Source organism: Lonchura striata, chromosome 8 (genome assembly GCF_046129695.1).
Source record: "Lonchura striata isolate bLonStr1 chromosome 8, bLonStr1.mat, whole genome shotgun sequence".
In the NCBI taxonomy this organism is placed as follows: domain Eukaryota; kingdom Metazoa; phylum Chordata; class Aves; order Passeriformes; family Estrildidae; genus Lonchura; species Lonchura striata.
In genome coordinates this window covers 4,227,419-4,242,584 of record NC_134610.1, presented here as the reverse complement: position 1 = coordinate 4,242,584, position 15,166 = coordinate 4,227,419, and the positions used below count along the sequence as shown (strand labels likewise).

The following is a 15,166-nucleotide window of genomic DNA, read 5'->3' as shown; positions in this document are numbered from 1 at the left end:
TATTAGCAATCTAGTAACATAACTGTCCCTAAATTGGCTACTACATGATAACCCCCACGGAACTAACACGTTTTTCAAAGTTCTCCAGTTGTCTGTTGGCTCAGCAGATTGTTTCATTATGATCAGGACCCACACAGATCATGGATGCAGTTTTATAGCAAACCAGCTTCTTTTGTCTTCGCTCAAACAATGGTTTGGGAGGAAAGGCATAGATGTAAATGAGAGCAAAATGTGAACATTTTGTTTCATAACACAACAGACCTCTGGGATCCTCCAGCTCTCTCCTTGTGGTTCCTTCATGCACCTTTTGTGGTGTCAGAGACGACGCCTTTCAAATAACTGAATTTTTTGTGAAAAATATATGATTGAAATCAGAAACTGCTTTCTCATGCTTATTCTGCTTTGAGATGGATATAGGTTATTTCTTCCTATAATTCTTGCTTTATTAATACAAACCTCTGTCCACCAAGACAGATGGGGACTGTAGGGACCTGAATAGATTTATTCTGTTGTCAATAGCTGTGCCTTACAGTTAAGGAAATGGGTCAGAGGTTTGTTGTTTCAGGGCCTTAAGCTTTATCTATTTGTAAAAAAAAAATGTAAATACCTAGATTTTTGTTCAAGATTTAAAAACAAACAACAGGAATTTTATTAATTGCCAAGACTATGGGCCATTAACAGGTGATACTGTGACTCTTAAAATCACCATGGACTCCTCCAGACCAAGGTGATATCTCTGAAATGCCTTCACTCGGAAGATAAGAAAGTCCCCAAAAGGCAGAGAGAGGTTATTCCATGTTTCTTTTCTTCACCTCCCCAGGAAAAATTCCCCCCAATTTCAAACCATATGCTTTGATTTGTCAGTCCTGAGCTGACATGGTGTTATGTGACATAACACACCAAAGCAGCTGCCACCAAATGCCTTCCCCGTGCCAGCAATAACCACACAATGCTGTTGGAGGTACCACAGCTTTTTGTTTACTTAGAAATGAAATAATTTTGATGAGTGTATGGTATCAGTTAGCAAGTGTTGAGTTCCTCGTGGTGATACTGCTCATGTTGACATAAATGGAAAACGGATCAGCTCAGAAACCTTTAATAAGAAAAGTTCCTTCGTGCGCTTGCAGTGATGCCCTGTGGAGCCACGAGAACTAAAAATCTGTCAGCATACTTGGTAGAAACTTTGTTTCATGGTTCTCTAACTCATATGATTGAGATTAAAGTGAACAAAATCTTGGCACGTAGCTTGGCAGGCAAGAAGCATTCCTGTGTTTGTGTGTGTGAGACAGAGGGACAAAGAGAGGGGGAAATTTAGCAGCCACTCATTCGGTGTTAAATTATCAGGTGCTACATATTTTTAATAAACCTTAGTAGAAAGATAAGATACATCCTCTACTATTGAAAACTGCTTTCACTTAGACTATAAACTTGACTTTGAACAAGCTGAGCATCTCCTCTAACCACTGAAAACAAAACCATTCAAATTCTCCAGCCCAAACAAATCATAAGCCAGACTTGGACCCAGACAAAGAGATGGAAGGTTCTGGAAGGATGCTATTTATGCAGGAAGGTTTTCCTACCTTAACACTAAACCAGAGCAGCTACAAAACATTTTATTTAATGCCTTGATCTGTGACCTGAAGGACTGTCCTCACAGCAGTGGCTGCAAAGACACGATATTTTGTGGTACTTTGCAAACTCTCATGATGTGGATGCCTGAAAAGTATCTGAATTTGCACACTATAAAGGGTTCACAATGGTGTCTTTTATTATCTCTGTTTCAGTTGCATTTTTGTGTTCTGATATGCCCTACATTAAAAACACAAAGGCCACAGCTTACAGCAAGAGGTTTCTGTTAGAAACCCTGCAACTGCCTTGGATGTCTGTAGAGTAAATGTCATTAATAATTACTGGAATTTTCACCAAAGAAGGAAATTAGATATGGAAAGCACTTTATGCCAACTTCATCTTTCCAAGGCTTCAGAAATACCAGAGGGTCTATGTGAACCCTAGTAAAAGGGATGAGATTGGATTTCTACCTTCCTTGCATCATTCCGTGCCTCAGTCAGCTTTAAGACACAAAGACAACGATTCAAATCAAATTCCTTCCTGTAGCTTTAAATTACAAAATAATTATCTTCCATGAAAATATCAAATGATATTCATATTTATGCATTTACTTCACCCAAAATTCACCTAACAGACATCCAGTGCATTTTATTGCCAGCAACTAGGGTTGTTTTCTTATCAGAAGTTAGTATTTTTATGTACTTCTTGCATGTCTCAGCTATGTTTTAGTTATATAATTTGTATTTCGTTAAGGTTTTGGGTTTTTTTTTATTTGCATATTTCAAAGCAGAAAGCAATTTGTTCCTTTTCAGACTACTTAAAAAACTTCTTTTGAAGAGTCCCTGAGCAATTCATTTCAACTTTTGTGCTATTTTGGTGTAGTCTATCCTGGAATGTATGTCAAACCATGGCATGGAAACTATGAAGCTGCTTCTGCCAAAGTAATGAGGGATGCACCAGTCTCTTAAGTTTTGGTACTTATCACTCTTTATAATCCCATTCAGGAGTTTTATGGTTTCTGCAGATACCTTGACTACATCTTTTGCTGAGTGTTGCTTTGATGATCAGATTTTCCCAAATTACATGGAGGGAGGAAATGGTTTTTAAGTTACTTGAACTTGTTTGTGGACAGAAAACACAGTGAAAATGACAGGAAAATAATCTATATCTATATAGTTGCAGAGTCTTGCAGCTAAGATGGCAAACTAAAGTGGAAAAATATGTAAGAACAATAGGTTTGTGTCATATTGAAATTAATGTCTCTCTTGTTTCCCATAGTACTGCTTAATGTCACTGTTTCATAACACTAAATATGAATTTCGCAAAAATAAGAAAGTTTTACTCACTTCTTAGACTAGAGATTTATCACACTAAGAGAGGTGGTAGGGCATTCAGTGGAATCCCATGGTTTTCACTATTATTGGGTCTTGCAATGTGAGCAAAGTACACTGAGAAATATTCTATTAAAGTAGAAGTTATCTCCCTGTGCACATGCACACACACCTTTGTGCTATCACATTTGTATGTTGGGCAGATCTGCAATGCTAAGAATTCAGTGAGCTGGTGTTGGATAGCTGTGTGAATACTTATCTGCCAAGAGAGCCTCTGGGTTTTCCTGCAACACCCAAAGGTGTCTGATAGTGTGCCTTAGACTAAAGAATCCACTTTTTAAATGTTTACTCCCTCTTAAAGATAAAAAGCAAACACAAAGATGCCTACAATAAAATATGAGTAACAAAGACCACTACCAACTGCACATTAGAGCCCCATCTCAGATTTTAGAGCAGGGTTCTGCACATTCCTCTGCTAGAAACTCAGAACCTCTGTGTTTCCTGTCCCCAAACAAGTCTGATTTCTAATTGCAGGACACAGACCCAGCTTTCTGCACCATGCAACACAACAAGTGCTGCTATCCAGTGCCCCACTGATATTTTTTTAGCTGCTGTTGACCTGCAGCAGTTAAACTCTGCCTTGGTATCCCTCCCCAGTGATGCTCAGGAGCTGGAGGATGTGTCCATGGAAAGTTGAGTAGGACCTGATCCTGGAGATAACAGAGATAACCTTGAGACATCTAAGGCTGGACAGACCACAGTGCCAGGTTATCAAGTAATGTGTCTGTTATAAAGAGTGTTTGCCCTCTCTGGACTCCTCAGCTACCTCTGAAACCAAAAAAATTTGAAAGAAGCAATTCTGTGACTTTCTATTTTCTTCCTGAATATCCCTATTCCACCTTAAACTTCCTATCCCAGTTGTTACCACAAAAAAAAAAAAAAAAATCTCTTTGCCAAGCAAGGGTGCTGCAGACTACAAAATACAATCTTTACCCATTTTGGTTGAAGGTTTTGTTTGCCCACACATACAGATCTTCCAACTGTTCAAAGTCTAACAAGGAGCAGCACTAGTCAGGATGGGGAGGTAACATTGCTGAGGTCTAATTTAATCTTTCACTATTGTGAAAGAGGGGAAAAGATTTGTCCCTACTGTGCACTAAATTCTCTTTAAAATCAGCATTGAGAACAAGGGACGTTTGGAGAATTGTAGCTGTCCCTTAGCTTTAACCACAGTTCCTGCTGGTGGTGTCAGTGGACCTGACTGGAAGTTCTGCACACTCCTAAGAGGACATTGGACCTCCCCAAAGTGCAGTTTCCTTTAGTGTTCTGATGGTGCTCAAAAAACACAGGCATGATGTCGGTGATGATGGATCCCCAAATGAAGCACAGTTCAACTAAAGTGGGAGGATTTAGCAAAATGCATAAATTTCTTGTCTGCTACTGTCTGTAAGAGGCAGATCTTTACAGTGAGCCTAAGTCACAGCTGGCTTTTTCTGGAATGGTTTATGCTCTTGACCCTCCTCGGCTGTATAGCCAATAGGGAGTTGTCAGGCTACATGTGTTTTTAAACTTCTTTCAGCTAAATCAGAAATCCAAAAGCAAAATACAGCTCTCAGCAGTATCATGTGGAGTTGTGACACTCCCTGGAGGGCTGGGGTACATAAACCAATGAATGGATTACAATGAGGCATAAATGTAGTATTTTCATCCATGACAGATATAATCTCAAGCCTGTATTTTTCATGTTACTTAACTCTTTCAGAACATAATGTGTGACAGAAAATGTCTTATAATGCACATTGCAGTAAATATCAGTCAAGGATGCTTTATTGCTGAGCTCTACATGTTTCCAGAAGTTAACAGGCACAGCTGGGATATAAGAAATGGCAATGTTGTATATATTTCTTGAACATACAAATACCTTGGCTCTCTTCTCCCCCACCCTCCACATTACATCCCCAGCTGTTCTGATCATGTCACACAGTGGATGAGTTTTTCCATCGTCAGCTTCTCCTAAAATGATAACCTTTATTCAGGCTTTCATCCTTCCCAAAATAAACAGCATTATCCATATTGTCATCACATTCAAGTTAGACTATCAGAGTGTGGCACAGAATAATAGAAATGGAAGGTGGTAAACTGCCTGTTGGTAGCTATACCTAGCAGAAAATTCTCAGATCAGGTAACATCCGTTGATTTTAATATAAAATCATAGCATTATTTGCTTTGGAAGGGACCTTAAAACTCATCTAATTCCACCTGGCCATGGTCAGGAGCACCTTCCACTATCCCATTGCTTCAAGCCACGACAAATTGTCCTTGGACATTTCCAGAGACGGGGCATCCACAGCTGCTCTGAGCAATCCATTCCAGTGCCTCACTACCTTTGATCACTTGTGGTTAGCATGAAAAAAATTGTACTTGATAAAGCAGCAAAAAGCCAAAGAAATGTTTTTTTATTGCAGATGAATTAAGGATTGGTCAGAGTGGACCTCCTAACCTGTACGTGAGAAGCAGTAACTGCAGCAAATGAAAGGGAATTGCAGTGGTGAAGGAGGTATTACAAGAGAAAACAAACACGTAAACAAAACAGAAATAAGCATTCCCAAAATTAAATACTAATGTGTTACAGAGAGAGAACAGCTACTTCCAAACATTTGGCAATTTCAGATATTATACTGTGTTGCATGAAGACAATGTTATTTCCTTTTAAACTGCCATTCCATTTAAACCAGCAAGCTGATGTGTGTACTTGATGTCTGTATTTGGTAGGCATTTTTTCCCCTTTAGCATAAACCTTGTTGATTTAAAAAGTGAACAAAGATGAATCAGGTGGTAAATGTATTCATGTAATCATTTTCATTAATAAGCTGTTATAAATAATAGAGGGAAGGTTTTAAGTGTATAATTCTCTGTCGCACAATTGAGATTTTTCCACATCTTCAGCAGTAAGTTAATTAGAATCACCTGCATTTTCTTGGGCGGACACCAAATGGATTGCAAACAAAAACAGATTAAAATAGCTGTAGCTCATGGCATACAGATGACAAGATTCACAAAGAGGACAATCAGGCAATGAAAACCTCCTCTTTTTCAAACATTTTTTAAAGGAAATTCAGCTCTTGTGAGTCGCTGTAAAAAGACGTTTGTAAGTGTTTCGCTGAAAGACTAGAATGGCTTTGTTTCTGATCCCATGATGAGTGAAAGAAATGTTTAAGAAAGATCACTTTACAGAGAGATTCAGACTGAAATGTGATGACTGTGATTCAAGCCAAGCCAAAAATTACAGCTCAGAATTAAAGGGGATGGACGTGGCTTGGGAATCCATTTTCCCACATTCCTGAATCTCAATCATCCCAGCCAATGTTTAAAAGAAAATACAGTGGAAAGCAATGAGGTCACTTTGTTTAGCTGCTAGAAGTGGGACTAGCAGAATGGCAAAAGTATATATTGGGGGTAAGGGCAAAATTACAGTGAGCACACTGCATGTTCGACAGCTTCATTCAAAACAAATAGTCTCAAAGCTTAGTTTAGTTTCTTGTTACAGGCAGCCTCCTGAGGAAGTCTTGTTGTTCCTGGGGCTTTTAAACCATAAACTTCTTGAATGTCAAAGCACAGCACAATAGAGAAGACAACAGAGGCAGAGCAAGCTTGATTTGGGCATTAAACAGCAGCCCCGCATAGCAGTGAACTGTGTGCTCATTTAAATTACACTTGCTTTGTACTCTCACTGCCCTTATTTATTTGTGTATAAATATCTAAGTGGAAATTCTACCATCGAGTGATATGAAGCAGAATGAAGTATATCCTCCATCATATTCACTTGTTACTCATTCTCAGTATGTAATGCTCATATTCAGTGTTTTAATTGCTTCCATTAAACAGTTTCTATAAGGTCTCGAAAACAATATGATCTTAGTCAAGCTTTTCTCCTTTCATTGCATCTTGGAGTTATTACTGCAAGAAAAAATGAGATTCTCTTTTTATGTAGGAATGCCCCTCATCTTCTTGATATTATTGCACTCAAACATAGAATTATTTCTTTTCAGCTAGTTTCCTAAAGAGATTCACCAAACCTCATGTCTGACACCTCCAATAGAGCTGTTTCATACCCTTTTAAGAACTACTCCAATATTACCTCTCCTTTCTTTCCATCACTATCTCTGCCTTTACTAAATTCTAAAGCAGTGTTGGATTTCTACTGATCATAGAAAAAAGAAAATCTTTTTGATGCTACCTTGAATTCAGGCTTGCTGTCACAAGTCCTGCAGATGGGCAGTGCTGGAAGGAAGTCCAGTACCTTCAAATCACATAAAATGTACAGATGGAGAGGGCATTTCTCTGTCATCTCTTTAATAGGAAGGAACAAAGCTTTTATTTTATATTTCATGTTTTTTCTTCACTACCAAGTGCAGTGCTTTACTATGGATTCTATTTGTAGCCCATGAAGAGGATCAATCTCATCCCTGCTTCTTTGACACTCCTTTATAATCCAAGGCATTACACTAGTCCTGTTTGTTGCAGCACTGAGCTCAGAGATCAGCTCTTTATTTAAAGTAAACTTCAAGTCCTTTGTAGCCTAAATCCTGAGTGTTGGATGTACCTTGTGTTTCTCCATACTAAACCTGATTTTGCCAGACTGTGGCTGTTTAAGGTAGTAGTTCAGATCTTCTGTAACTTTACCTGTCCTTGACATTATTTAATTTCTCCCTGACCTTTGTGTCATCTGCTTGTTTTGCCAAGGGAATTTTTTTCTCTCATTGTCCCATCTCTGATAGAGGTATTAGATAGCATTGGATGAGAGCCCTGATCTCGAGAGCTGTGCCAGTTCCAACCTTGCTAGCTGATATCTCCCATTAACTTCCACATTTTGAGGTCTGTCACAGAGCCAGATTTTAATCCATGTAATATATGCCCCGTTAATTCTATAGAATGCAGGTGCTTTGATCAAAATGTCATGTGGTACTAAGTCAAAGGTGGCATGGAAAGCCAAACACACTATTTCAACAGTATTGCCTTCACCATCCAGACCTGTCAAATATTCTGTTCAATCAAAAAATGCAACAAGTTTGCTAGACAAATCTCTGATCTCCGTGAAACCATGCTGGTTGGGATTAATGATATTTTGTTATGAATTATTTGTTCATAGTGCCCAGAATTAATTATTTAAGTAGACTGTCTATGACTGAGGTCAGTCTAGCCAGTCTCCAAGAGCATCACTCCTACTGCTTTTACGATACCAGAATAACTCTTCAGCTTTAGTCATTTCCAAATATTTCTCTGTGCTTTATTTCCAAATGTGAGGCACCAATGGAAATGGATGGTTTTTACAACAGTGGTTATCTTTTTGTCCTTCAGATTGACTTTCAGTATCATCCAATTTTTGACCTCCCAGACCTGTTTAACCTCTATGTGGTACAAATATCTAACATGACATTTTTATGGCACCCATTTCCATGGCAGCCAGGTTCTCTCTCTGGACAGGGGATGGACCCTGTCTCCCTGTTAAAAGACAGTATGTTGCTGGGATGTTTTAAGCCTCAAAAGTGTGATAATCTGCTGGGAGGAGAACAAGAAGGGGGCAATTCTGGTGATCAAAACAACAGCTTGGTCCCATCAGAGCAGAGCCAACCCCAGGGCCAGCCCCCAGCACTGCTCCAGGAGTTTTGGGCATAGACAGCCTCACCCTCTGCCACACCAAGAAGCAGGACAGGGATGTCAGAAACACTTTCTGGGGTGTAGCCCATGTTTGAGTCATGGTATTCATAATTTTCACCTCTGATTTCCATTACTTCAGACAAAATAATGTTATTTTTGCTCAGACATTCACCTGAAACTCTGGGTTCATTTTGTCATCCTATACATTATTTTAAAGTCAAATTTTAGTGTGCTAGGTTCATTCTTTGCTAGCCTTCATGATTTTCTTTCTAGCGGCATACATATATTGGTAATTTTGTGAAATTTTATTTCTGTTACACTTTTTTTCTTTGTTTTTCTCATCACATTATTTTGACATGGATGTATTTGCTGCATTCACTCTTTTCTGCATCTTTAAATGATTTCTTGCCTCACTTTTGTGCCTTTAGTAAACTTTTAAAAAAATTGTTTATAAATCAGATATTTATGGTAAGATGCATATGAAAACACGAGGAAAGAATTATAGTTTTAGGGAGAACATATCCTGATAATGACCTCTTAAATATTTGTAAAGATGGCCCTGGGCATCTGAGCCCACAAAATAGTTTATAATACAACAGCTTGATTGCATAATGATACTTTAGTTTTAAAACGTATGATCTTTCTGTTTATGGGAAGGCATAATAGGCTCCTTTGAAATACAATAGTTTTGCCCTGAACATAACTGATTTTAAATGAAAGGACTAACTAAAGAATGCCTTTCTTCAAGTTTGTACTTCACTTTGTTGTTGAATCCAGCTCGATGGTTTCTTTTACAAAACAGGCCTGGGGACCACACCTATTTCAGGATACATTAATTGTGGGTTTTTATGCAGGAAGTTACCTAGTGCTGTTTTAAATTCTAAATCTTGTTAAAAAACAGAGAAATTTCTGTGTACCACCACCCTTTTCTCCCTGCACATAGAACATTTCTTTTTATATTCAGTTTGAAGATAATTATCAGATAGAAATTAAGATTAGACAGAATCCACTGTGATTTGGGAGAGGGATTTTTTTTTTATATGCAACAGAAATGAGTGTGTGAGAACATTTAACTGCAGATAGTTAATAAATCACCTGGACTGCCTCAATCAATACTCAAATCTGTTTTGTTTTTTTTTTTTTTAAATAAATATATCACCTGAACTCTACTTTTCTTCTGTCAATATTTTGCTGCAGCAGCTGGTTCCAGCTCAAACTGGTCCTAGATCTGACACTTGCCTGCATTCATAATTACTTCTATTTTGGATAGGAGTGCAAGAAATGCTGTAAATAAATATATTATTTAATTAAATAAATTAAATAATATATCTTCTAACATCTCTTGTGCAATGCAGAGTGATTATTACTTTCATTTTTTCTTATGAATCTCAGCCAAGCCTGAGTCCAGTTGCCTTTTAACTTTCTCATCAGAAGCACCTGTGTATTTTTTTTTTTAACTAAAATAGTTAAAATTTGCAATAGTTTGGCAGCTGAACTGATGAGTTCTTGAGTAAGACCTTTTCCTACATTTCTTATGCCATTACAAAATTTAGTGTGGAAATCATTATTGTGCTTTTGGCTATAATTACTAATTGTGGGTCCATCCTGTTCTCAGGTTCCTCATTAAAACAAACAGAAACAGAGTTGGAGACTGGAATAGAAAGCAAATAAAATACTTGTTCTCCTTTAGGGCAAAATCCAGTGATTTTTTCCCCGATAAACCCCACTACAAAATGCAAGAAGGTCATCCTATAGTGAACTAAAGCTGACTTTATTATAACGATTATTTTTTTTCCTGAAAGTCTCTTTGCCACTATACTTAAACTCCAGCACCAGATAGGAAACTGGGCAAGGCTTTTGTTTCATCTTGTTCCCTAAGTATTTATAGCTTGCCGTGAAGAAACACTTACAGCAGTGCAGTGATGTTTTTATTCTTGACAGAGGTGCCCTTAAAAGTGAATTTGCTTTGAAAATTGTTCATAGAATCAGGATATAAGAACTATTAAATATACTTCTCTCTTTCTTTCTCTGCCTTTTTCCTTTGTGCCTAATTGGATTTCCAAAATAAGTTGTTAACAATCCAGCTAAGATAATGTGGTCATGAAAGGGATGTCCAAATCCACCAATTTGCATTGGTTTGGTTTGGCATAACTTTCAAAGTTCTTGAAGCAGAAAGCCGATGGCACGTGAATGTTATAATCAGCTTGATTTTTTTTCCTATTTTTTTTTCCTCTGCCATATTGTATAGTGCCCAAATAAAATGCTAATAAAACTTCATTTGTGGACCAAAATTAATTTATTAACAATAATAATGCTCTTGTGTACTCCAGACCATGTTGCAAGATCTAATAGCCATCAATTTACAACACAGCTTGTTAATTTTCACTTGATCTGGGTGACTTATGCAGGTTCCAAATTGATGCTCTTAATGTGAGACTATTTCACCCAAAGTGACATGGATTGTTTTCACTTCCATATAACCAATGAGGTTAAGAACTGAATTGAGTTAGATCCAAACAAAAGTTAACATTCTGTTTGGTGGCTTGCCTGTTTGTTAGTTTGATTTATTTTTCCTTTTTAATTTCTGGTTTAGACTTCAACTTACATGATGCAATTCTCAATCCTCTACCACAAGAGTCCCACAGTCCTATGCTGGGAATTAATCTTTCACTCTCCCCTTACTAAAACAGAATTAAACTCTTCAGATTTAGGTTAGAATTGCATTACTTAAACATTTCAGTAATTTCCATTTGCTCATATGTTATATATCCAGCAGATGGATAATTTCCAAGATTTCTTGATTACTAAATCCTTTTTGATTTCTCTTAAATAAACTTTTTCTTTTCCCTCTGTACCCAAAGGGGAGATCTTCCTGAAATGAAACATCACTCTCAATATTACATTACAGGACACCCAGAGGTGCAGGGTAGAAAACTAGAAAGCTGTCTAATAAAACACACCAAGAAGCACAGAATTATTATTAATAATCAGAAGAAAAAATAATTATTAATTTTTAAATGAATTTTTTAATGCAAACCAAATCAGGACGTTCCTGGCAGCATAGACTCAAAATTTTGTAAAGAGACAAAACAAGCATGCAAACACAAAAAAGATTTTATATGGTGTCAGTCTGCATCAAAAAGAAAAGTAAGGTTTTTCAAATACTTCTAGATCAGTGAGAAATGCCTCCAAACACTTGAGTCCACTGGACATGGCACTCGTGTGCCAAGGTGTGGTGCAAGTGTCAATAAAGACTTGAACTTCAGCTTCTTCTTCAAATGTTATCACAGCTGGGCTTCTAAGCTTTTATACTTGTTTGTACTCTTACCTATACTTTCATATTTCCTTTTCCCCCCAACCTCAAATTGGAAAACTATTCCCCCTAGATACATTGTCAGGGAGTGTTTCCTGAAAAATTTTGGGTTTGACAAATTAGCATTTTCCAGGAGAAAAGCTTTCTCTGAAACTGCTCGCCAAAACCTAATTAAAACTTGTGTTCCAAGTAGCCTTTAAAAAAAAACTGGTTTGTGTAGCTTCTCTTGGCTTCTTTTGTACTTGCAAATTTTAGATGTGAAATGGCAATGTACATTTTAGTGGGTTTGATTTTTAAGCACACAGGTTGGGTTAGGGTTGCACCACCGTGAATTCTTCCGGAAAAGGAGAGCAGTTCCCATGTGCTTTGAAATCCTACAGCTGTGCAACAGGGGCTGGAAGTGCTATTTTAAACACTCATATCAACAGAGCTTGCTGCAGGAGATAATATGTCACAAAAGGGAGTATGACATCTAGTTTCACCTAGAAGATAAACTTTGAGCAGATATGGCAGGGAGAAACAAGACTGTCGGGTTGTCCTTGAAAAGAATGGCCTATATCAGTGAAGAAATGTACTCCAGGGCATATGCTACTTGGGATATTTAATTTCATCCTCACGCCTGTCTGAGCCACTAGGAAGAATATAGTAGAGAAATGGTAATAATTGCGTGGAGTCTCACACACATCGTGATGTCAGGGTGGGCACCTCAGTGATTCATTTTCTGAAAGGTCACAGCCTCAGAAATTCAAGTGCCCAGACAGAGAAGTTTCCCTGGCACTCTTGATGCAAACATCGGGCTGGCACGGCGCCGTGCCCGTCCCAAACAGCCCTTCCCGATGAGCACCAGAGCCAATTGCCCCTCGCTGCCCTGCCACACTCAAAGCCCCTTGCAGAGCCGTATTCTGCTGACAGAATTACAAGATAATTATAGCTAGGTGTTTTGTATTCACTTAAGTTAATCTCCCACTTTTATTTTTCATTGCTGCTTTAATCAGCGAGGAGGCACTTCAGTTGTTGTCAGGTGGATTATTTTTCAGTCGCTCGCTGCGCTGCTCTTCCTCATACTTGCAAGGGTGCTTCTGCCTTCCTGACAGACGTACAAAGAAAAATACTTCTATGATCAAAAATGAAATATGTGTTTCTTTTTCAGGTCTAGATGTTGATGGAATATACAGAGTTAGCGGCAATCTGGCAACAATACAGAAGTTACGATTTGTTGTCAATCAGGGTAAGTGATTCCTCCACCCTGGTAATGTTTTGTTTAGTACTTAACTGTCTCAGATGACAGTATTTCAGAATCTGCTATACATTAGTGGCATAGAATGATGAGCCCTGTTTTGGAAAAGAGAGGAAAGGGAAGGTAGAAAGATATTGCACAGAGGGAAATGTCAGCTAGGAGAGAGGAAAAAGAGCAGAGTAAGCAGAGGAAAATAGTAGTTAAACTTGAGATGAGAAACAAACAACAAACAAATCTAAAAATACGGGAGGAAATGGAGATGTGAAATAAGGTGGCAAAAAGCAAAGCATATGTAGAAACCAAGAAATCAAAGTGAGGGGGAAAGAAAAAGATTAAAAGGAAAAATAGCAGATTGTTTGGATGTTGAAAGTTAAACAAAACCAAAAGTAGAGCAGGGATCCAAAGGAAACCAGCGAAAGAGAAAAAGGTGCTGAAAAGAACTTAAAAGGAAACACTAAAAGTGGAGTACTGGCTCTGCCAAAGTCAGTGGAAGATTTACCACTGATTTTGAAAACACAAAGATTTGACCCCAGAAAATGAAAGAGAGAAGATGAATATTTTGGGGACGAGCTAACCAGAATTAGAACCCTCCTGTATGTATTTACTGAACATATTTCCACAGATTCTGTGTAAAATAAACATATTTCCACAAATACAACAGCATGCTTTTCACTGATGTGACCTAAAGAAATCTAACATTGATCAGCAGATCCTGTAACAGGTGTGGAAGCTGATATTGGGAACTAATAAGGATGAATGACAAATATATTTATCTCCAAATGGTTTACTACTGTTACCAAAGACTAGCTCTTCCCACATTTAAAAGCTTAGCAAATATCATCAGTGATAGTGAACCTCATGATAACTACTTAACAAGAAAATAAAATCAAGTTTCTCAGAAATTAGGAAAAATACCAAATCTTAAATTGCATTAAAGACCTTATACACTTTTGAATGGATCAAGTATAAATGTGAAGCTGCTGCAACATTTTGTCCTACATTTACAATCTTTTTATGTTACCTGGAGACTATTACCAGACCTGCTAAATATTGTGTATTCTGTGTGAGGGTGATGGAGAACAACTCCCTCAATTAGCTTGGTACTATACATAAACTAAGACTTTTGACTCAGATATTCTCATGAAATTGAGAGATAGGAGAGATGTAAAAATATTCCCACCTTCAAGCCTCAATTTACATCTTTATGGAAAGTTTCAGGGGATCAGTAGGTGTTTGCCACCTCCTCAGCTGCTCCAGATTAGTCTCGTCTTCAGCTCAAACTGGAGGGTGAACTTTGGTTTATGAGGAATCAGTATTTATGCCAGTAAATTCAGCAAGACTGAATAAATCATCATTTACCAATCAGCCTCACGGTTTTGATTCATTACTTAGGTTCTCTTAAATTTATAGTTGTTGGGTATTTGTGTGTCGATAATGAAGCCTGCCTTGGCTTTCAAATGACTGTGAGCTGTATTTTGTTTGGAGACACACAGGCAAAAATGGGATTCTCTATCCTTCTACACTGCCTGAGCTCTTTGCTCAGGAAAAAACTGTGCCATAAAAATAATGGTCCTGTCTATCATGTCTCGTGGCATCCAAAGGTTAACATACTTGAGGTTAACATTACTGCTCAAGTTTTCACCTAAAACAGATGGGCTGATACTGTAAAGCTAGACAGAAGTCTAAGCTGGCTTTTTGCAGCAGAGAGGGACCAGACACCTTTTCCTTCTGGTTTATACTACTGTGAAAAATGAAAATATAATGGTGGAGTTAATAGTACATTAAAGCCACTCCGTCACTGGTTATTTAAGGCATGTGGAAAAAAATCTGCCTACTGAGTGACCAAAGGAAATTCAAAAGAAACTAATGCCCCTGGAGAACTATGTCATCATCTTATCAGTTATGATAATCACTGTTTCTTATGTTAGTCTTTATTGATGAAATGAGGGCATTCTTGTGTTTTATGTCACGATGGAGTGGATTTTTGAAAGGCAGTGGTAATATCTGTCCAGATCCCCATCACACATCCTTTAAAATCCTGTCCACAAAAAAATTCTG

General features: G+C 37.8%; 1 protein-coding gene across 1 annotated transcript in view; it reads left to right on the top strand.

Moving 5' to 3' along the window:
* The window catches only part of LOC110470602 (rho GTPase-activating protein 15), a 168,570-nt gene that overhangs the window by 54,171 nt on the left and 99,233 nt on the right, over window positions 1-15,166 (top strand). Inside the window, exon 7 of the mRNA XM_077784839.1 lies at window positions 13,022-13,099. Coding sequence (XP_077640965.1) covers window positions 13,022-13,099 — 78 coding nt within the window. The remainder of the gene's footprint in view (window positions 1-13,021; window positions 13,100-15,166) is intronic.